Source organism: Corapipo altera, unplaced genomic scaffold, assembly GCF_003945725.1.
Source record: "Corapipo altera isolate COAL_440 unplaced genomic scaffold, ASM394572v1 50, whole genome shotgun sequence".
Taxonomy (NCBI): Eukaryota; Metazoa; Chordata; class Aves; order Passeriformes; family Pipridae; genus Corapipo; species Corapipo altera.
Window position 1 is genome coordinate 9,149,162 of NW_020884889.1, and position 22,542 is coordinate 9,171,703.

Here is a 22,542-nt window from a genome sequence, read left to right on the forward strand (position 1 = left end):
GTTTAAAGGTTCTCCAGGTGAAAAAAAGTACTATTTTGCATAGAACTGATTAGTTTAGAAACTTACTTGAGTTGCATTTTATGTGTTTCCCTGCTGTGATTTTGGGTTAGTTTTCCCTTGCTGACTAGGCTGGCATTCAGAAACCTGGCATCATGCATTTTGAGCTTTTACCTGTTTGTGTGTCCTGCTGATGGAATTAAGACCAGAATTGATTGTTTTCCAGAAGCCTACAAGCTGCAAACAAGTTTGCAGTGCTAGAGGAACAAAAATGACATTACTAGAATAATGTCTTTTTCTTTCTCATATATTACTGGTCACTTCATCCTCTGCTCTCTTCTGAAACACACACCCTCTGTGCTCTGGTTCTGTGCTTTCGCCTCGGCCTCCTACTGTCAGTTCCTGAAAGGCAGCTTAAAACAACATAATATTCTTAACCAGCAGAAAACCAGGAATTTTCAGGTAAGCCCATCTGTATTCTTTTGTGTTCTTTTGAGGGATGCAAGAGGGTTGTCATGGAAAACAACCATCAGGCCTTGTGCAAATGGAGCAGACGCACGTTCCTGTGCAGGCTCAGGGGCTGTAACTTCTCTCTAGGAATTACTTCTTGAAAGACCATAAGAGATAATCAGTAATGCAAATGCTCTAGTTTATTGATGAAATAGGACTTGGCTAATGCTGCTGATGAATTCTAATTACTGCCCTACTCACTGTTGGTCTTCAAGGGCCAGCAGATTCTCACTAGCCTTGACAGGTGTAGAAGAGGAGGTAAGCTGTGTCAGTCTGCACTGCAGAATCTGAAATCTTGGTGACCTGGACATCATCAAAGCTGTACCAGTGTTTGGTGGTTGAGTGCTTGCAGAATGCTGTGTAGTGGCCATAATCTATATCACCAGCATGGTTCTGTAACAAACAACACAGTCTGTTAAAACCAGAGTCTTGCTCTGTCTCCTCACAGGCAAACCGAGGAATTGCCCATCATTTTTTTTTGTTTGCACTTGGAAAAGTTGGGAGAGAGGGTTCTAGCCCCCACTGGCCTACAGCAAGGAATGTTAATTCAAGTAAATGCTTTAAAACAGAGCAAATGGATTATCATTATGCTTCTCTATTTTGCAGTTTTACATTTGCAACCCAACTATTAGCCCTGATTTTGGTCACTATAAGAGGGCCCCACTTGCTGTGGACAATGGAAAAAAAGAGACCATCTAGTCCTTATTTATAAACAGGATTCATGCAGGATCAGCCTGTGAGTTTATTCTGAGGAGGCTCCAACCAGGCATTACGTGTCAGGAGTGCATGCTTTTAAACTGGGGATGTTGGGGAAGAAGGACAAATGACAACTTCTCTTGTCTTGGTTTACATACTGTTATTGGATTATGTCCATGGCAGGTAAAAAAAAAAGTATACAAAAAGCCATACATTAAAATATAAATCAGTATACATAAAGTCCAAGCTAACACATGCATCATCTGTTCCATGAGGGAGAGCATTCCAACTAAAAGCAGGAAAGACAAAGCTTACCACTACAGCACACAAGCTGTACACTGCATTGTAGAAAAACGTGGAGCTGTAGGGAGAGAGATCCAGATTCTGTAATGGATAGTCAACAGTGGTTGAGAGTTTCCTTCTGTGCTTGTCCTGCCAGGCAAACCTGAAATGAAATTTTGAATGATTTTTAAATAACCTTGACTTGCTTTTGCATTGTGGTGGTTACTTAACTGACTTTCCTAGGGGAAGGGTTAGACCAACAACTGACAACACAGCGCTTGAAAGAGAAAGATCTCTGTTAAACTTGTGTTTTACAGTATACTGACAGAAAGTGCACTAAACCCCCAAGAGATGTCCAGCATTGCTCTCACTGTGTCCTAAACATTTTGGACTGGACTGCACTGCCATTGTCAGCTCTTCTCTCATGCCAGGCTCCATCTCTCTTCCCTCTGTAACTTTCAGTACAAACTGCACTTTTAAACATTTACAATGTGGCCAAGGGCTGCAGCTGGGGACCACAAGTTCTTTGAGCACATTGAGAAAAGCAGATGCTGAATGGAAAATTAAATCATGACTTCAGATAACATAGTTCTGCGAAGCCAAATCATCCGGGAGTAGTTTTCTCTATAGGTGGAAAGTTGTTGAGAAAAAAAATCCTTAAGAGTAAATTCAGCATCTGGCCACATGTGACTAGTGAAGCCTGCTAATCCAGGAGCTCTTACACTGATGCACCTCTTTGTTTAGTATCCTCAGGTGTTTAGACCTGATTTAGTTAAGGGATAAAACCAAAGCATAGTGTCTCAGCTGCAGTAATGACAAGAAAAACACTGTGTCAGTCCTGCACTTAGAACCCAAATTACAAGCTCTCCCACTGACCACAGGAACTCTGATTCCCAGGGATGTCTGACTATGAGCTGCTGCACTAATTGTATTTCTGTTACTGCCCATTTAGCTTTCAGGTATCAAAAGTACTAAAAACACTGGTGTGCGGTGATTTTTTTCCTTCTGTGCAAATGCAAGTGACTGTCCTTCACATCTCACAAATCCCAGGAACTGGCCCTGTCCTACCCCATTTAGACTGTACCTCTTTAGGTGAAAAATAATGATCTGCGGTGCCCTGGTTATGGTGGCCTTTACAGTGGCATCTTGGTTTGTTCCACACCAGTAGCAGTGGATTTGGTTGTTCCGAGTCAGTGTGTCTGGCTGAAAGAAGCAGTCAAGACACTCCTGTCAAAGGAAAAAAATAAAATCAAAACCACTTGATCAAAATGATCTCCCTCCACCACTGAAGATCCTAAGCAAAGTAAGAGATGAATTTGCCATACTTCAGAGCTCTCTTCTTAATTGGAAGTGTGATGCAGCAAGGCTGTCATTACAAATACACTTAAAAGATGAAGCAGCCAACATTGGCTTCCTTTCTTCCCCAAGTAAGGAAATACTTGAGTAAGTGAAAGAAAGAAACCCTCATGGTTGCTATTGAACAATCCTGATGTCCCTCATCCCCTGCAACTTACAAGCATTGCTCTTGTAACCCTACCAGCCTCTGTGGTCCTGAGACCAGTGAAGAAACAGCACTTCTCTAAGGACCAGATCCAAGACTATCCATTAGCTCCCAGGAAACCCAAAGTAACTAAAACCCTGCATCTTTTCAGTAACACTCACTAGTCTAAGCCACCTCTTCCCACATGAAGCAGAACCCAGCAGGAATGCGTTGGCAGTTGTACCTGCAGAGAGCACACTCTCCTAGAAGGGATGGGCAGGGAAAGGACAGTGAAGCTCTCAGGTCTGTCAGTGATGGTGTTGCATTTCAGACATGTGATACCATAACTGAGCTGTCCCTCAAATAACTGTGTTATAATGGATGTGCCACTGCCACTCCCTCTTGCTTCTGCACCAGCTCTGTGTCGGCTTGACTATACAGAAGAAAAAAAAATTAACAGATAAGCAACTGTTTGAGTGCCTTCACTGGGTTTTAATGGTTGCTGCCACTGCCTGGGTAGGTCAGTTGTTAGTCTTGTCACAGAACTTGGCTCTAAAATCCTGATGTTTCATACAAGCAGAGTAAGCTTAATTCCTTTCTTCACAGAGAAATTTAAGAAAAATATAATAATCTGGACATTTGACAGGATTTAACTGCTCAAAAAGCTCTTTATCAGTGGATCTGAAGAGGAGAAAGACGTGAGGGCATGCATATGTGAAGATCTCAGGCAGATGAGAAAGTAGAACATTGAGCGTGGAAGGAACAAGGAGAGAGAGAGGTTAGGACAATGAAGCTACAGACAGCACTGTCATTTAAATTGGGGATGCAATTTGATGCAGCATTAGATGAGAAGCAAATTAATAATTGTGTGTAAATGGGTCTGAAACAAAGGTAGAAAAGAGCAATTATTAGTGGCTCCATCATGGAGTTCAGAAGGGAGGACAGACAATTATTACATGGAATGCTAAATCATGACATGCAGAGGGAATTGCTACAGTCTCCAAAACACTACAGCTGGACTCACCTCCTTGAAAGCCTCGTGGAGCTCATCCAGCACACAGATCAGAAACTCCTGCGCATCGTGCTGAGTCCTCCTGCTAAATGTTGGGTACTGCTTCCCAAAGACTGAATGAAAAGCCTCAGGGGAAACATAGTCAAACTCTCCAAGCCACATATCGGACATCAAACAGCCAAAGGCAGTTGCAGACTCTCCAATCTCCCTTGGAAAAAATACACATAAGTTTCAGGTAGAGTATGAAAAAATAGTGTCTCTGCCTTCAAACAGGAGCACACTACAGAAACTTAGAAAACATGTGCAGGTACAGCACAGCTCTGACAGCCTGTCATCGGGTTTGAGGGACTCTGCAGATCCCAGGAAGTAGTAGGGATCATGGTCAAGGCAGCAGTGACTGTAACAGGTATTACCATCAAAATGACAAAAGAAGTGTAATGCTGAAGGTACCCAGCAAGGAAACAACCCAGGGTCTCAAAGGACAAGGAAACCAGCTTGTGGTGTTTGACTGTAACTGCTGGTTGCTGGAGCCTCACACATTCTCATGGCAACACAGGTCCTTTGGGAGGAAAATGGCAGTGCCAAGGCAAGAACCAAACCGACTCACGTGCGCAGGGCTGTGTTCCACCTCCCCGAGAGGAAATACTCCACCAGCTGGGGCAGGCTGCACAGGCACTGCAAAACCGCGTTCATGTAGCACGTGTTCTCCAGGTTCTGCAGGCCAGTGAGCCCTGGGTGACGGCTGCTCGTGTCCTCCATCTCTTCCTTGTGGGAATACTTCCATTTCCAAGCCATCCTTCCACCTACTAGGAAAAAAAAAAATCCACAGCACTGGAAATCTAAAATGCTACAGTGTTTTTTGTGTTATGGTCTTTAAAATGCCTCTTCAGGAGGTATTTCCTGCTGTTTCAGGATCTTTATAAACTACATACACATTTACTTTCATTGGGCTAATACAGTGGTGAAGACTCTCCATCTGCCACACTAGGCTCTTCCCAAGATGGTGAGATACATCATTAAGAGCTATTATTTAAATACCTGAGGTTTTAGAGCTATTCCTAAAATTCCATTCAGTCTTTGACTTCATGTCCAATTACTCAAAATAGCTACCTTAAGCATTTCACCCTAAAGAATGCATATTATATTTCATTTCTTCTGAGGTGTGGTACTTAATATATTTTCTAAAACCATAGGTTGCAGTCCAGATGCTACTAATAACAGGTTGTTCTTTAGATTTTTGCTATGTTACTTATGTTAAGAAAATTCTAGTAGGTTTTTTTCTTGCTGCATGACTCTGTCCTGGACGAAACTGTCCCCCAACCCCCATCAGGCAACAGAGAAGCTGAACACAAACACTACACCACCCAGAGGTGCTCACCAATGTTACTGTTCTTGAATTTTTAGAGGCTGATATTCTATTCTGAGGCAGGGCAGAGAACTTAGAAACCGCAGCAATCTCTGTAGAACAAGCCAAGCAATGCCCCAGGTGTTGTGTCCCGTGTTCCATCCTGTCACCCGAGCTATTCCTGCCCCATTCCCTTTGTGATGTCACTTGGTTACGTTGGTCCTCAGGCAGGGGAACGTGCCTGGCCCAACCTGCCTCCATCTCCTCCCTATGTGCCACCCAGAACAGAAAACCTTGGGAAGAGAGGGGCACCCACCCTTGCACTGAGCAGGGAGCTTCAGCCTGACCCATGTTTATCCATGTCTGCTCATATGCTCTGGTGGAAGGGCAGTGATGATAGTGTTGACCATAAAAAGATACAACTACCTCAAAACATCATGCTTAATTAGTCTATTTGTGTTATGAAGATTTTCCTGGGGAAAAGTAAAAAAAGGGCAGAGAAGTGGCTTTTATTTAGCTAATAAGACAGTGTAGTTAATCTCTGAATGCCATACACATGGCATTCACATGGCAAGAGCAGCAGGCTTTCCCTATTTAACATAAAATTAGGGAAGTAACAAGTATTCTCAGAAGAGGCCCAGGAAACCATTTTTAAAAATCCCTAATTATTTTACTTGTTAAACTTCAAGCAAAGGATGTCTCCCAGCACTCTTGGGACAGCTGTCACTGCTGTTAATCTCCCAAATTGGTTACCTGCAAACTGAGACACAAAAGCAACACCCCCACACAAACTCCTGAAAATCTGATCTACATTTTTGTAAATGGAACTGGATATGCTTATTCCTACTTTTTGTGGAATCTGAATCAAGACTTTCACTATTGTAATGTAACATGATACCCAAATTCACATAGGTGCTACCTACTGCAAGTTCTGGGGCTGAGAATTAACTTACCATTACTTTCACCACAAAATGCATTACTTGCAAGGTAAAGTGTTAATTGTAAAAAGAAATATTAAATTATCAGAATTTTTTTAAGAAGCATTGTTACATGTAACATTCCATATGAACTATTACTACCAGTTTTTCAGTTGTAGTCTAGTCTTTTCCCCTCTCCAAAGTCCTGCAGTGTTAAGTGTTACGGCATTAAGTGAGATGCAAACAGAAAGAATTAAAGTATAGGAAACCACTGTCACAGGCTTAAAAAACAAACCTCTCCTTTTCCAAATCACACAGCTGCTGAGCAGCAGCTAGAAAAGCAGCTCCCTCAGAAGCTGTGTATTTTGTCACAACATATTTGGGATTGGTTTTCTCTGAAATGTTTCGGCACCTAAATAATGCAAGAAAGCAGTCAACAATGCTGAATTGGGTGGATTAAATAATTAAATTAGGTAGCTTACTTACTTCCCTGTGTGAGACATACTCTTTAAATACCCTTGTAATAGGAATGTCACTGAGGCATTTTAGATTTTCATTAAAAAATAGAGAAGGTGTGAATTATATTCCTGTATTTAAAAACCAGGTTCTAAGAAGATACGCTAATACTTTGTTCTTGCATATTACCAGAAGTTCCAGTGCTGCTTCTACTTTCCTTCTCTCTGGTAATCTGATGGAAATTTAAATGCTAAAGGATCACAACTCCTCTCTATTCATAGAGCACTCCCAAACTGATGAGGTTTCAACAGAGAAGTGACACTTGATGTTCTCAAACAAATTAAATTGCCTGCTCCTACTGCCCAACGCCAGCAGGATGTGGCACTATCCAAACAGTGTCAGGCTACTTCTTCAGACCAACTCGTTTTTTTCTTTGCCACCACGCTTTTCCAGTGCTTTCCCTGAAGGACACTTGACATTTCTTATTTTTTTCTGCTAGTGTGTAGCAGGTCACTTCTGAAAGTTATACATTTCTCCCCCCCTCAATTTAGACAAACGCTTCTCATTGTAATTCCAGCTGTAAGTCAAACAGAGTTAAGCCAGTGCTCATGCCAGGGAGATGGACAGAAATATGAACAGTGTTAACTTCTCCAAGGCTTACAGGAATTTCCCAACCATGTTTTTTCCTTTTGGTTTTCAAAAAGCTTCAGATCTGAGTCACTGCAACACTGAGCAGACAGAACACTCCCCCCAGTCACTCACACCCATCACACAGTCACATCTGTTTATTTTGCTAAGAAATTAGTCACATGCAAAACTCCTGAAGACCAGTAACATGGCTGTAAAAGCTGTGTCTGTCAGGAAACAAAAACTTTCCCAACTTTTACTTCCGATTTTCTCAAAATGGTTTTCCTATTTCATACAATGAATTTGGTTGCATTTTCAAAATTACAGAGGCTCCTCCAGGAATCTTTCTCAATTTGCACAATCAGTCACACATCCAGACTAGCTGTTGCTGTTACCTGGCATTAAAAAAGTGTAAATACACCTTGAATATCTGCCCAGGAGATACAGCCAGACATCTAAGAAGCAGCTCCTAACTAAACATTGTAGAGTTATTTTTGTCTCATTTGCTCATTAATCCCCTCACATGTGTTTGTCTATGACAGCTTTCACTTTTTTACCTCCCTAGTTTCTGGAGTTGGCCAAAGTTGCGGTACCTCAAAGGCGAACAACTGCTTTGATCCAGCATGGCAAAGTCTACTTTTCCACATAAAGAGTTACTTAAATTCACCAAAATAACCTTTCAGACTGAGATGGACAGCAGAAGTCTGTAAACAAGAATAAATTTATTTTAGATTCTTTAAAGATTTAATGATATACAAAATGTATACAGTATTATATCCTTATAACATTTTACCTTTCCCCATCAAACATAAAACACCATTTAAACAGCTATTGTGTTCGTGCCTTAGGTCTGTATCTATAAGATACACTACTCAATAAAAAATTTATAGAGCTATATACTGCCCTTTTAATTAAAAATTACAAATTAGTACCTATGTAACAAAAAAAAAAAAATCGCAGCATGAAACTTCAGTTGGACAACAGTTTTTTCTTGCTGAATGCTCAACAATATTTGGGACAGTTAAATTACATTTTATTGGCATGAAGGTGCATTGCAATCTCCCGTACTTTACACAATGCTAATCCAACCCTAGTCTCTCTTAAGTAAGTACCACAAATAACGTAACATTAAGGATGTTTTCTACACAATTTTAAATACATTTACAAGTTATGTGTACATTCGGTTTCGATATACTGGTTTTACGAGATCTTTGGAAGGCAGAGCTTCTGAAGCAGTCACTACGTACGGACGAGGAAAAGCACTTCCAACTTGTGTTCTTACAAGGCAACTTATTTGGACCAGCACATACTAATTCTTCTATTAAATATGATTATACCAGTCTATCATGGCTTTGTTACTATTTGACAGTGACTTGATAAAATTGAAATGTGTAAAACAAGAAATTTTTATTATGCACAATTAGGGCTCTATTCCACAAAACAACCAAGCCCAGCTTTACAGTCATGAAGCTGCATGAATCCTGATTCAGGAGACTCTCTCTCTTTTGGAACAGATCAAGTTCCTACCTTCAACTTCATTCTGTTGGCATCCTATATACACCTCATTTGGTTCTGTCCTCTTCAAAAGGCCAGATTAAAAGACACCTGGTGAGGAAACATTAGTGGAACACTTCCGAAAACACTCTAAGAATACTCTGGCATTACAGAGGTAGGTGCTTTCTCCTGGTTTTGCTCATTGACAGTAAGACAAATGCCAAAAAGACAAATGCTTTACCTTAAAACATCAACTACTAAAATCCTTTTGGTGGAAGGCATATTTCCCACCAGAGGACTACAGAAGGAAAATCCTCCACTAAACCAAAATAAAATAAAAAATAAAACTTTCTGTTTAAAAAGCCCCTTTAAAAACACATCTTAAATACTTCTCATTATTCCACCTTTAGAATGATCAGCTGCCACGCTGCTCTGTAGATGGTTATCACAAGTTGTAAGGTCCTTAGATTATGGACCAGCCAAAATCCCACTTATGAGACAGTAATCCTTCTTTTGACATGTCTTTCTTTTAATTATAGTGAAGGACAGGTAAGTGACAACTTTGTGATGTTCCATGAAGTTTGAGTGGAGCCATGGATTTGGTCACATCATTAGAGCATCAGACGAATAGAACCAGCTGAATCGGATTCTTTGGTGCAGCTTCCAGGCTGAATTGTCAATTCAGGGGAATCATCCTGAGGAAATATCATCTTGTCAGGTGTGTAATCGTTCCTCTTCAGATCTGTACAAACAGAATGAAGTCATAATGATTACTATTTCTTGAGCTAGTAGAATCAGTGGGGCATAAAAGTCTAGCAAAGAATTGGGTATGCAAATGTAAAGAAGAATTCCTAGATATGTAGTGTCAAAAAAGGGATGCTTTTATCATACATGTAATCAGAAACCCAAAGTCAAATTACAAAACCACTGTTTATTACTTATTCCACCTCCACAGCATGACTTAACTATTTCATTATGTACCATACAACATCTCATAACATAAATGTCTCAGAAGAAGAAATACAGCAGCTCTTACCAGGAAGTTTGAGTTTCCTGCAGCAGGAATTGCAGTGGTGCTTTGCTCTGAAGTTTTTTATTGCATCCTCTCCCAAATTGGCCGGACCAAACACCATATCATGAGACCTGAGAAATAAAGTGATCATAAACATTGGTTGCATATGTTCTCTGTCTAGTGAAAATTTTATAATACTTTAAATCTTTCTTTAACCTTACCTTTTTTCTCCAGCTTTTATCACAGAGGGATCTGTCAAATTTTCACCAACACCTTCAGGGAGAACATGAAGAAAAAGTTAAATCTGACACATTTCTGATTACATAAACACATTAATATTGATAAGCATTGGAATCCTTAGCTATGACTTCTCAGCTTCCCCAAGAATAAAAGCAGAAAAAAATCCCCAACAAACACAACCCAAACTATGTGATTCTCTATCCTTACAAAATTGCTCCTAAATGAGCACTTTGTACTTCTCAGATTTCTTTCACTTATTTTTACATCTGCCTGCAATTCCTAAACTGAGTTTTTACCTGTGAGAAAATTTCCCTATATAGCCAGAATACCTGGCACACAGTTCAGAATAAATACAGCTTACCATATTGGCACTGCACAAATGCACCAAAAAAATAGAATTTTTTTAGCACATTTCATTAGGAAAATATGTATATATTTCTATTCTCTGTGTTGCTGTAAGATTTAATGGTATATTAAGAGCAACAAAGCTGGTGAAAGGTCTGGAGCACAAGTCCTGTGAGGAGCAGTTGAGGGAGCTGGGGCTGGAGGAGGCCCAGGGGGACCTTATCATTATCTACAACTCCCTGAAAGGAGGGTGTAGCCAGATGGGGGTTCCTCTCAAGCGATAGGACAAGAGGAAATGGCCTCAGGTTGCACCAGCGGGAGGTTTAGATTGGACATGAGGTAAACTTTCTTCACTAAAAAGGTTGCCAAGCACTGGAACAGGCTGCCCAGGAAGTGGTGGAGTTACCATCCCCGGAGGGATTTAAAAGATCTGTAGGTGTGGCACTTGGAGACATGGATTAGTGGTGGACTTGGCAGTGCTGGCTTAACAGTTGGACTCAATGATCTTAGAGGTCCTTTCCAATCTAAATGATTCTGTGATTAAATAAGAAAACCACAGATTCAAACTAATTAGGCCAAGAAGAACTAAATAATGCTTGTTATTCATTACAGGCATACGAATTCTTAACAAAATGCTATCAAGAGAAAAATTCACACACATCTATCTTGGCCCCAATCCCAATTTCAAAATAAGGACATTACCTTGCAGATCTAGCACCAACAATTCTCCTCTTGTATATTCATATGTCCAATGGCTGAAAGCCAGCATAACCTCCTCCAGCATGTTAGTTGGGATTATTTCATCACCATTATTGTTGTTATATTTTCTAAACTCTCCGGTCATGCACTCCTCAACTGCAAACCACTGGCCAGCAGAGTGGCAATATAACAGGAAAACTTCCAAGAACCTAGTAAAAAACATACTTAATGAATATATTTCCAAGATAAGTGACAAATATATTATTACTATTAGATTTTTATTTGATTTATTAATAATTTAAATAATTATAAACTATTATACAAAGCCATTTAGGTTATCACACTAGGTTAGAATCAGTGCAATAAGTGTCAATGGAAAATATTACCAAGGATAATTCTGCCTGACATATTCACAGTAATATTCCAAGACATACATCCACATATCAGTACCTTAATATAGTTGAAGCATCTGTTAACAACCCTGTAGGCAACCTCCTGTGTCAAAAGCATGCACCATAATGGCAGTTCAAATACTCACCTTGGAGAGTATGGGATGGATTTGGGCTTCATTTGATTGAATGCAAAGGTGAGCTTCTGTGCCGCTCTCTGCTGCTGGATTTCCTACAAATCAAACCCTTCATTAGCTGCATTGCAGAGCAGGGAACAGTGAAGAGCCAAGCAGGCACTGGGAACAGTGTCCATTCCCCCAAGACAGCATAACAGATTACTTGCTTTTTAAATTATGTCTATGTTTTAAGAGTTTGAGCTCTTTGATTAAGTAAGCCTGGAGTGGAGTTTTTAACCCTTTAGATTCACACAGAACCCCAGACTAGCCATTTTTTTCCTTTGTGTAGTAAGTATATACTAGTTCTTGGGTGGGAAAATTACTTCTCTTTAACATATAATATGTGTCTATGTATAATAATTGACAAAGATAAAACTTACTCTCAAGCACAAGTGTAGCACAGTGTCCTCTTTGTAAATGCTTGACCAAGTATTCACAACTTCAGGAAGAAAAGACTTGATGATATAAAGATGCCCTGACTTCAGGATATCATATTCTGACCACGTGCACACTACTTTAAGAGCTCGACGTAAACCTCCTCCCATCTCCTCCTTACTTAAAAATTCAATTTTAGCACAGAGTCCTAGCTGTGACCAGGAGGACATGCTGTTGTTCAAGATGCTGGGAGAACTTTCTTCAAGGCGATACACAGTGACTGGTTCACCTGCATTACAACACGAAAAGAAATTACTGCATTGAATTTTCCAAGTTTAAATTTAAAAGCACTGAAAACCTACTGTCTTTTAGATTACAACATGCTGCAATATTAAGTCATTACTATCATCCTGAATTAACAAAAATTTTTAACCACCCAGTAGGAAGACCCCTCTCCAACTTTTTTCACACAGCTGCAGAACAGTACAGCAGCTTTGTCCTCTTAATTAGAACTATTTATGACACTGTTCAAGCACTGAATAAATGTTAGTTTATATTTTATACGAGTCAAGACAACTTAAAGGAATCCTTCCAAAATTTGTTTGTAATAAAACTGTTAGCACAATACTACCATCACTGTATTACCATTTCTAAGGACAACCATAATTAAATCTACATTTCATAATCAAGTGAGTTGCCCTAGAAAAGGTGTCATAAGTATTTTGGAGTGTTCTAACACAGAGACTAGATTTCTTTTAGCTTATTACGACTTCAGTTTCACACTTGCTGTGAGCAAGTGTGAACTTTGCCTTGATAATTCTGTATTAGAAAGATCAAGCCAAATTAGAGTCTATATAAGGTTTGCTTTTATTTTCTTCCAAAGCGAACCAGCAACAGGAAATAAAATTCTTACCTCTTGGAGGCACAGGAGTGAATGGAATGCTCTGTGATAATCTCATCAAGTTATTTCTTTCTACAGCTGGAGGAAAAATACAGCATTTGTTGAAGTTTAGGGATCTAATAAGCATCAGTAAAAATACAAACATTAGTTCACAAGAGTGACTGACCTGAGTAATAGTAATTGATATCCATGATAGGCTTGAAAGGAGAAGCAATGCCTGAAAAGAGATTAAGGGGGGAAAAAAAGAAGATACTGCTTGCTACCTGTATTATGTACTAAAATATCACATGCAAAGAACACTTGCCAAATAAAGAGAGTCTGAAAAAGATCTGCTGTGCAGAAAATTAAGTATTGCACTTAGCTCTTCAGTACTTTGGGGGGAAAAAAATAAAAATTGTAGTGCTTAATGATAGGCTGTTTGTTAAAATAAAAATCACAGTATTGTGTGTCCATTAAATTCTAAATTACCAGTAATTAAATATATTCTTATACAAGACCCAAACAGTTGTTTATATGAAAAGATCTCACCATGTTTACAAGAGAAAGAAAACTTACCATTCAATGCATCTTCTTCTGATGGCCTGTGAAATGTCACAAAACCAACAGTTATTGCTTCTTCAAAACTTACTTTGTATTCCCTGATATTGACACATTATCCTAGGTCACCTTATTAACCCCACAGTACTGCTTTTATCCTATTTTTCAAGGGCAGTACAAGTTTTCTTAATTACAAAACAGGAATGGAAAGCTGTTAAGTAATCTCATGTTTTTAGAGCTACACTTTAAATACCACCAAGTCACGTACAACATTATGTAAAGTTTGCATCACAAGAGCTCGTTCCCACAGAGGTGCTTTAATTAAAACTTGTTCACAACAGCTTACCCTTCTGTTATCAGATAAATAAGGTAATGGCTTTAACAGTTAACTCAGGGGATAATTGTTAACAAGAGCAATGACTGCACAATTTCAGAGGTGGTTACAGTTTGAAAGGTTGAGTAAAGAGGTGAGCTCCTCACTAAGTGTCAACAAAGTCATTTTCATTTAGGGACATGTTTTGCCCTCTGACATGTGATGCCATTAATCTAAATGGAACTTGTGAAAGGATGGTGAGAAGTCCAACATGACCTGTCCATGTGCACCTGTAGCCCAGGAAACCAACCAAATCCTGGCCTGCACCCCGAGAAGTGTGACCAGCTGGTTGAGGGAGGTGACTCTGCCCCTCTACTCTCATGAGACTCCAGATGAAGGACTGTGTCCAGATCTGGGGTCTCCAACATAAGAAGGGTATGGATTTGTTGGAGCCAGTGCAGCGGAGGCCACAAAGATGCTCCAAGGGCTGGAGCATTTCTGCTACAGAAACAGGCTGGGAGAGTTGGGGTTTTCAGCCTGGAGAAGAGGCAGCTCCACAGAGACCTTACAGCAGCTTAAAGGGGCTACAAGAGAGCTGGAGAGGGACATTCTACAATGGCATGTAGTGACAAAACAATGGGTAATGAATTTAAATTGAAAGAGGGCAAACTTAGATCACATTAAGAAGAAATTCTGCACTATGAGCATGGTGAGACACTGGCACAGGTTGCCCTGAGAAGTTGTGGGTGCCCCATCCCTGGAGTGTTCAAGATCAGGTTGGACGGGCCTTTGATGAACCCAGTCTAGTGAAAGGTGTCCCTGCACACAGCAGAGAGGTTGGAACTAGATGATCCTTAAGGTCCCTTCCAAACCAAACCATCCAAACCATCCTTTTTTGATCCTATGATTTCAGTGAACACTGAAATTTGGTTATTTATTAGAAAAAGAATTTAAACCTTGAGTTGTTTCCTTTTTTTCCATTAAATTCAATTAAAATACCTCTATAATCAAAAGATAATCAACAAGAAAACTAAAAATAGAGAGTGACTAAAAAATTGTTCCATTAGTAGAAAGCTTACTTACATTTGACTGCTATTTGAAGGTCTACCTTGTAGCCAATCCTTTAAAACAAAGGAGAGGAAAAACAAAGAGGGCTTCAGTTTTGTAAGGAAAACATAGTATATTTAATTGGAGGTGGGGTGGTAATGTGTTTTCAGATTTTGCAGAACAGCCTGTTTATCAGAAATACTTCACCAGGTTGTACTGAACTTCAGCTGAATGGAAAGACTCAGATACAACAGAGAAATGGTAACTACAATTAAAACGGATAAGGCTATAAATTCATTACTGTTTCATGGATTATATAAATAATTATTTTCTTTAAAAGTTGTGGTTTTTTCTATAAACAGGATAGATTTTCATAGTGAGAACATACATAACTTCTTCCCTTAGTCAAAACAGGTCTCCTGTTGCCTCCTAGAACAACTGAGTCCACAAATTAGAATTATTCTTTACACTGTTTGTTCTCCTTTATTTGTTCAGTTTGTAGTTCTGCTCAACAATGTCACCAAAGGTCAATACAAACCGGCAGTAAGGCTGCCTTGGAGTCCACTTGCTGAGTGTCATCACTCGATGCTCTTCTGCTGTTGCTGTAAACTACAAATGAAAGAGATTTGTAACTGGACAAAGAACAGCACGTGTCATTGCTACCTACTTCCTAATAACGTGGCTCTCATAACAAGAGCCTGATCCACAGCTATCTGATCTTTAAAAAAAGGTTTTCAGCACAGTCCTAACTGGATCACTTAGCTTTTTATGACTCTTGCTGTCTGTGGCAAATACAAGGTAACAGAATTGAGCTGGCATGACCTGAAGAACCATAAGAAGCTGGAGGAACAGATTCAAGTAGCAGCAACTATGAAAATATTTAAAGATGTTTCAACTTCTTGTGTTTCCTTTGTACCTTCTTAGAATATCCATTAGCAACACAATTTAGGGACAAAATTAGATCACCTGAAGAGACAACAAACTTACGTTGCTCTGAATGGACTGCCAGAGGGTCAGTAAACCCACCACAGGAACTGGATTGTCTTAGACCAGAGTCAGTTTGAAGACCCTACCAAAAAAAAAAAAAAAAAAAGAAAAAAAAAAAGAAAATAAGATGACATTTGCCATTAGTCATCATTATCATTACTGCTTTCAACTACCACTCTTGGCAGACAATCTGCCCAGTTTTCTTTTTTAGGACTATCTAGGATTCTTTCTTTTTTGAAAAAATTCTGGATGTACCTCAAATACCTTGCTGGACAAAATGTACAGATTGAGCACATAATTCAGTTAAAATGCTCCTCACCGTAACCATCGGCTCTAACATTTTCAGGCACACATTATGACTCCTGACCCACACCAAAAGAGTTCTTTACAAGGGAACATTACAATAGGATACAACTACAGAAATGCACTTTACACTGGATCTTTACAAGTACGAAATTCAGCTACTTCAGCACATGTCTTTGTTGGTTATCAAGAACGTGGCTCTGGGAGAAAAAGTTCAGTTTGCACCCACTTAAAATAGGAACAAAATGTAGGAAACTCTTGCCACATAAAAACCTATAGGTTATGAATGGAATTTCCTCATGGACATATTCCTTAATAGTAATTACATATTCTTGGAATATATACTGAGTGGTGGACTTTTGACAACAAAATCTTTCTTTTGCAAAAAAGGAGAAAGGCAGTTTCATCACAAACTTGGACTATTATGTAGAGTGGTGTAGGGCTGGACCAGTGTATTAATTCCAACGGTTACTTGAATAAAATGTAAGAATTCACTATGCCCTGCTTTTGATTCCAAGATCTATAACAGTTAGGAAATTGTTACCACCCTTTTTGACCCTTCCCTCTTAAGGAATACACCCCACACACCTAAACACATACATACAGGCCTCTGTGTATGTATGTGTGTATCTAAACACACATGTGTGTTTGTGTAAAGACTATTTCTTTACATCCCTAAACAAACACTTCACTGGAAGGCAACACAGAGAATGCACCTGCTGGAAGTGTCTCCTGAAGACCCGTTTTTAGGTCTATACGTGTTTCAGTGTTCGGCACATCTTCAGCATCTTACAATCAATGACTGTAGTGCCTACATGAAAAGTAAGAATCAAACCAGTCCCAAGTCAAGATGGGACAGCTCTATCACTAAGCATCTAAGAACAGCAGTATTGTTTGAAAATGCTACTGGACTTTGTATCCTGATAGTACCAAACACCAAAACTATTTAGACCTATGTAAAGGGGACATCCAGCTTACAGAGAACAGGATAATAAAACAGAGTTGCATGTCTTTACTGTAAACAATGCATCCAGTATCTGTTGAAAATAATGCCCCTAATAAATGGAAACTTTACTTACTTGAAGTCTGGTTGTCTCTATGCCCTCCAATATAGCTTTTTTGAAGTCCTCCTGTTGCTCCTATCAAAAAACCAAAGCAAATCATAAAGGTTACCACCAAAAAACCCATGCCAAAAATACACATAAAAAGCATTTTGGTCACATATTATACCTATCAGAAGGTTCAGAAGAAGCAACTCAGCAGAACAGAAACATTGCAAATGGTCATAATGCAATTCTCAAGGCATATTCTCCCCTGAGCGTGGGGTAACTGCAAATGATAACTTTCATTTACTAACTTAACAGTTACATGGAGAAAACTAGCTTTTCTACATATATATATACACTATGGCACTTGAAGGACAGGTTTATTATGATTAATCACTTTCTATTTAGTTATTTTCATTACTCTTTAAGAAAATGGAAATTATTCATTTTAGTTTATGACAAGTTTATTAGAAAAGCCTTTCCTTCTTGGAAGCATAACGAACAATTTTGGTCCCTTTTTAAAATCATATACACTGTCATCTTGCTCCATAAATTATAATGTAAATCACTTTAGCCTTCCTAAAGGCTGATCTTGAAATTTATGAGCGTCAAACATTTCATGAAACACTAATTATGGGATACTTAATTTGATCTTAATTCACAGTTGTACTCAGCTTGCATAACCTCAGATCTTGTTTATTATTTCATTAGCATCCTATTATGAAGCAACAGCATCTGATGGCAGTTAAGGTTGCATGAGCTTTCACTAGATATTTTTTTTTTCAATCATAACCAGATGCAGAGTGTATTCTGCAAGGAACATGTAAGTTCTTTGATTATATTTGCTCTTAAAACTTTTTCAAAAGATTACAGTTTAAAAGAAAACAATCCCCTTTAACATGTTTGGCAAAGTCTTTCATGCTTACCTCGATGTTGGCACTTCTGTCTTTAATTTTGCTTGCTGCCTCTTTAAAGCGCTGCAAGTCCATGCTGTCTCTGTGACCTTTGACATAGTGAATTCAAAAAGAGTATTCAAAATCAAAGCAACCTCCAATGTTCTGACCATGCCAATAGTTTGCATCACCACAGCAAAGGGTTACAAAACACCTAAGGTCTCTGTGCCTGTTTGCACTAGAAAAGACATTACAAACACACTAAAGTAAAAATTCTGTGTGACCATGTGTTGATACGAAGCTATTGCTTCTCCCACACCGAGGTGTGGATTACCACAATTCAAAAGGTAAAGCTAATATTTCAAAATTTTACTCCAACGTGTTCTCCTCTCAGGGAAGGAACAAGGTCTGAATTACAACACTTTCATGTACGTATGACAAATGAAGAAAGTAGAGTTTTCTGGAGGTAGCTTTTACAGTACACCCTTCATCCTCACAGCTGCAAGAAACACTTCTCAGAATTTTCCCAAGCATGTGGTTTTATGATAACTGGAAATCTACTTGGCTTCACAATTGAAACCTGCACAGTACCACACGTTTTACAAATCCTGGGCAAGAGGAATGAAGAGTATGTTGTAAATGCTAGGGATGTCAGAGGACCATACACAAAAAATCTGGCTCCAGTAAATAAGTACAGTTAGTATTCAAAGTTATTAGTGGTGAAGTACATTTAAAGATTAGATAAGAGTTATACAATCAGTGTCCATTATTTCTGTTTAGTCCTACTTTCTGAATTTTAAAAAAAACCCTTTTTTTTCAACCTGAGGCACTTGTAAACAAATAGCTAATGAGTGTGCAAATTGGAGATACTCTTCCTATGCATATGCCAATCTAAAAACACTAGTGCGTGTAGGGAACTTCTTAGAAATCCAAGTTTCACAGCAGTAGAATAAGCCCTTGTCTAGAGATTTAAATTTCTACATCCTCAGCAAACCTTTGGAAAACACTGAGACATCCCTAAACAATTAGGGCAAGATAATACCTCTGCAGGCAACCTGACAATTCCAGATTACCATCTTCTGCCATACACTAAGCATACTTAAAGCATTATCTACTTTACAGGAATCAGTTAGTAAACCCACACCTGTGTTTTGCAATGAATCTGCCACTGTTTTACCATTCAAATATATAAGTAACTGATCAAAAACATCCACCTTTTTACTGTTAAGCAAAACTTGAGGGGAGGTAAAATGTTGTATTAAATTAAAGAATTTTGGAAGCTTCCAAAATGAGTATCCAAACATACATTATCCTAGGCAACAGTGGAAGATCCCAGTTATAACAGTGTTTAGAAATATAGTACAGGAGGAACCCTCAGCTTGACACAGATACCACAGAGATATTTGTCCAGGACTCCATCAGCCTAAGAAGTGTTCTGTAATTACGTCAAGAAATAGACAATATTTTTGGTTTATGCAATGAGAAGGTAGGAGCTTTAGAATGAGTCACAAATATTTGTCTACAATGCCCATACCAAGTCATATAGCTGCTGATTGCACAAAACTGCTGAAGTCAACAACTGGGTAATGTTTTGCAGAAAAATATTGTCTATGTGACAGAATTATGGAGAAATTATAGTGTAAGTTAAAAACAACATTCAAGCAACATAGGGAAATTAGAGATGTTAAAAGCAAAAAAAGCAGAGCAAAATGGTAGAATGAAGTCACCTGCAACCGGAATACACCCAAAATACTATACAATTCTTGATAAGTCAAACCTTGTGGCTTAGATTTGGTCCACAGTTTATGAAGTAGTCCCATAAGGATGTTAGAACATAAATCTCGGGTTTGTAGTTCCATTGCAGGGACATGCTGACTTTGGGAAAGTTCATCTTTAATATTCAATTTTCCATGTGAGCCGCCACAGTTGACTGTTGACATCAAGTCGCCAGTTGACAAAGAGAACTTCGTTTGGGGCTTGTTCTTCAATAACTTGACAGAGGACTGGTGATCACATTTGTCAACTCTGCAGCTGTAGTTATCATTAGTGTCACTCTCATCATGAATAAAACCACAATTAACGTATCCTCCATTTTCAACACAAGGTTGGGTGAAAGCAAGGCAAGCAGAGCCAGAAGCAAAAGGATAAGAGCAGCTAATAATGACTTCAGGACACTGAGAATCTACTTTGTTATACTTACCCACAAATGCACCAAATTCTACATTATTATCTCCTTCTGTAGCCTTAGAGAACACAGTCTCTTCACGCTTTGCTGAAGAATCCAGCTGACTTTTGCAACTGGGCCGAGATGGAGTGCTAACAAAGAACTTTGCTGTTGGGGATGTTACGTGTGGCATGCTGTTGGATGAGTTGCCTAATTTTTTACTTTTACTAGTGGACTTTGAGATCTCTGCAGCCTGTATTCGTTGGCGAAGTTCTGGAGGGGAAACAGTATTTGAAAATAAGGCACTGCCTGAGGAACCTGCCTCTTGGAAGTTTTTTTCTTCTCTTCGGGGAACTGGAGCCAACTCCTGACCAATTGTCTTATGTTGGGCTTCTTTTTCATCACGGATAGAAATGTTACAGAGTAAAGCATTGTTACTTTCAAGGCCTCCTTGTGGGAAAGAACCAAAGACGTTTCCAATGCTGTGCTTTTTCCACACAGATGATCTTAGAGAGCCGTCCTCAATGAGGTTTTGTGCCAAATGTTTTGAAATGCTCAGTTCCCGTGTGATTTCATTATGAACCTTGCTCGCTTCTGAGGCTTTCTGTGCAGTCAGTGTTTTCAGGGTATCCACAGTCAGAGCAGACAGATCTTGGAGGTGGCCAATCTGTGAATCTAAAGACTGTAATGACCGTTTTATGTAGTTGACACGATCACCAACTTCCTTTATCTGAATGCACATTTGTTCCACCCTAAGAAAAATCAAATCATGAAGTAGCTATGAAAAGTATTTTTCTCAATATGCAAAAGAAACATCTCTGTAACACTTTCTGCCCACTTAATCAGAGGAAAGAAACCTCTGAAACTGTAAGATGGTATACACAATACTACTGGATTGTTTGGCAATATTACATTTGTATGTACTTCTGACTCTTAGAATTAAAATACACATCAATAGAGTGCCCACAACACTTTTTCAAATCTATCAGTTTGTTAAAACATCATGGGAAACTAAATAATACAATTGCCTCAGCTTCATGGATGCTGCTGCAGATCAAGAAGCATCAATCACATTGTTAGTTTCTGTACAGCAATGGAAAGATACCATCTAAAGTTTGTGTTAACACTCATGTTCTTGAGCTGCATTCCCCCCCCCTTAAAGTACATTTTTAAAAACCTGCAAAAGTTCTAATTCTCTATTCAGAAATTTTATTTGCAAATATTCTACCGTTCGAATGTGACTCGAATCCTCTCCTCACTTCCAGAATGAAATTTATCATCCTTTTCATTGAAATACATCTCAACACACAGCTCTTCAAAATCATGAAGTTTCTTCTGATCTTCTTCTGTCAGGAAGAGTTCTAAAGGAGATTAAACAGTTATGATACATATGCAGTGAAGCTGTACAGGTGCTGAAAACTAATAGCCAGAATTTTACCAAGGGTGTTCAAAATAAGAAGCCAAAATAAACCCAAAAACAAAAAAAAGACCCCACCAGAGTGCCACCTAAGACCCTTGCTCTCTCATTGACAGAAACAAGTTCAAAATCAAAGATTTCCAATAAAATCAAATCAAAATAGTAATTCTGAGAGGATCTGTGCACAATATTATCATTCCTTACACTCATACCCTTCAATTTCTTTTTCTCTGAGGCACAAGCTGGATTCCTTAGCTGGATTTTATTCTCTGTGGAACTCCTCATTAATTTTTTTTTAAGTTTCAAAGAAGTTTTACAGAATGAAAACTAAAACCTTCTCCATTAACAGAACAGGAAATCAAATGTCCTTGATTTTTTGTTTTTGTCATAAGTTAGTTTAACTGGAGGTTTTTAGGGACTGCATTATACCCTTCATAAAAGCATTGTGACTGAACAGAATTAGATTCTTAACCAATATTAGAAACATGGAAAATTAAGACCCACTTGGACTTTCTCCAAAATATACATTATAACCAAGAACACAGCACTTTTCTGACAGTTTGCTTTAACCATATCAAAAAAGGTACCGCAATTTTTTGGATAATAACTGTTCATACTTGGCCCATCTGAAGCCTTGTCTGTCTGTCTTCTTTTACAAATACAGCAGAAGAGGGAAGCCATGTGGCTGAGAATAATCAGCGGCGGAGGCAGAACAGGTTTTTCATGGTAGGCCATAATGAAATGATAGCGCTGATACTTCCACACAATGTTTGAAATTGCCTTGACTTGTAAATACACGTTGCTGAAAGGGAATAGAACAGTATTAACACATCAAGGTGGTTTTTTGGGGGATAGGGGAGAGGTGTTGGTGTGTGTTCGGTG

General features: G+C 38.9%; 2 protein-coding genes across 5 annotated transcripts in view; both read right to left on the reverse strand.

Moving 5' to 3' along the window:
* Nucleotides 1–625: 625 nt before the first annotated feature.
* On the reverse strand, nucleotides 626–8,953 carry USP50 (ubiquitin specific peptidase 50). Of its 3 annotated transcripts, XM_027644610.1 has the most exons (8): nucleotides 8,850–8,953; nucleotides 7,880–8,026; nucleotides 4,585–4,780; nucleotides 3,990–4,185; nucleotides 3,210–3,398; nucleotides 2,570–2,712; nucleotides 1,519–1,648; nucleotides 626–900 (listed from the first exon to the last, which is right to left on the reverse strand). In XM_027644610.1, exons 3-8 carry the CDS (start codon nucleotides 4,770–4,772, stop codon nucleotides 739–741), a joined length of 1,008 nt encoding a protein of 335 aa, XP_027500411.1. In that variant the 5' UTR covers nucleotides 4,773–4,780; nucleotides 7,880–8,026; nucleotides 8,850–8,953; the 3' UTR covers nucleotides 626–738. The 3 variants fall into 3 exon arrangements, with proteins under 3 accessions (XP_027500411.1, XP_027500409.1, XP_027500408.1); XM_027644608.1 differs by lacking the exons at nucleotides 7,880–8,026; nucleotides 8,850–8,953 and adding an exon at nucleotides 5,356–5,496; XM_027644607.1 differs by lacking the exons at nucleotides 7,880–8,026; nucleotides 8,850–8,953 and adding an exon at nucleotides 5,356–5,492 and having other exon boundaries at nucleotides 4,585–4,783.
* A 371-nt stretch (nucleotides 8,954–9,324) lies between these two features.
* The window catches only part of TRPM7 (transient receptor potential cation channel subfamily M member 7), a 52,653-nt gene continuing 39,435 nt past the window's right edge, over nucleotides 9,325–22,542 (reverse strand). For both annotated transcript variants that reach the window (XM_027644601.1, XM_027644600.1), the window contains 17 exons: nucleotides 22,278–22,462; nucleotides 21,472–21,604; nucleotides 20,280–20,995; nucleotides 18,113–18,189; nucleotides 17,220–17,279; nucleotides 15,838–15,919; nucleotides 15,389–15,459; nucleotides 14,887–14,924; nucleotides 13,509–13,534; nucleotides 13,120–13,170; nucleotides 12,966–13,031; nucleotides 12,058–12,341; nucleotides 11,651–11,733; nucleotides 11,116–11,321; nucleotides 10,050–10,101; nucleotides 9,853–9,959; nucleotides 9,325–9,558 (listed from right to left, as the gene is read on the reverse strand). In XM_027644601.1, coding sequence (XP_027500402.1) covers nucleotides 9,428–9,558; nucleotides 9,853–9,959; nucleotides 10,050–10,101; nucleotides 11,116–11,321; nucleotides 11,651–11,733; nucleotides 12,058–12,341; nucleotides 12,966–13,031; nucleotides 13,120–13,170; nucleotides 13,509–13,534; nucleotides 14,887–14,924; nucleotides 15,389–15,459; nucleotides 15,838–15,919; nucleotides 17,220–17,279; nucleotides 18,113–18,189; nucleotides 20,280–20,995; nucleotides 21,472–21,604; nucleotides 22,278–22,462 — 2,368 coding nt within the window. In that variant the 3' untranslated portion in view covers nucleotides 9,325–9,427. The remainder of the gene's footprint in view (nucleotides 9,559–9,852; nucleotides 9,960–10,049; nucleotides 10,102–11,115; nucleotides 11,322–11,650; nucleotides 11,734–12,057; nucleotides 12,342–12,965; nucleotides 13,032–13,119; nucleotides 13,171–13,508; nucleotides 13,535–14,886; nucleotides 14,925–15,388; nucleotides 15,460–15,837; nucleotides 15,920–17,219; nucleotides 17,280–18,112; nucleotides 18,190–20,279; nucleotides 20,996–21,471; nucleotides 21,605–22,277; nucleotides 22,463–22,542) is intronic.

What these genes read in the sequence shown, in the direction of transcription:
- USP50 (XM_027644610.1), bottom strand. Translation starts at nt 4,772, where the DNA reads ATGGCTTGGAAATGGAAGTATTCCCACAAGGAAGAGATGGAGGACACG. An exon ending in TCCACGAGGCTTTCAAGGAG is followed by an intron (nt 3,399 to 3,989) that starts GTGAGTCCAGCT and finishes TCTTCTGTATAG; the next exon opens with TCAAGCCGACACAGAGCTGG. An exon ending in ATTATTTTTCACCTAAAGAG is followed by an intron (nt 1,649 to 2,569) that starts GTACAGTCTAAA and finishes ATTTCATTTCAG; the next exon opens with GTTTGCCTGGCAGGACAAGC.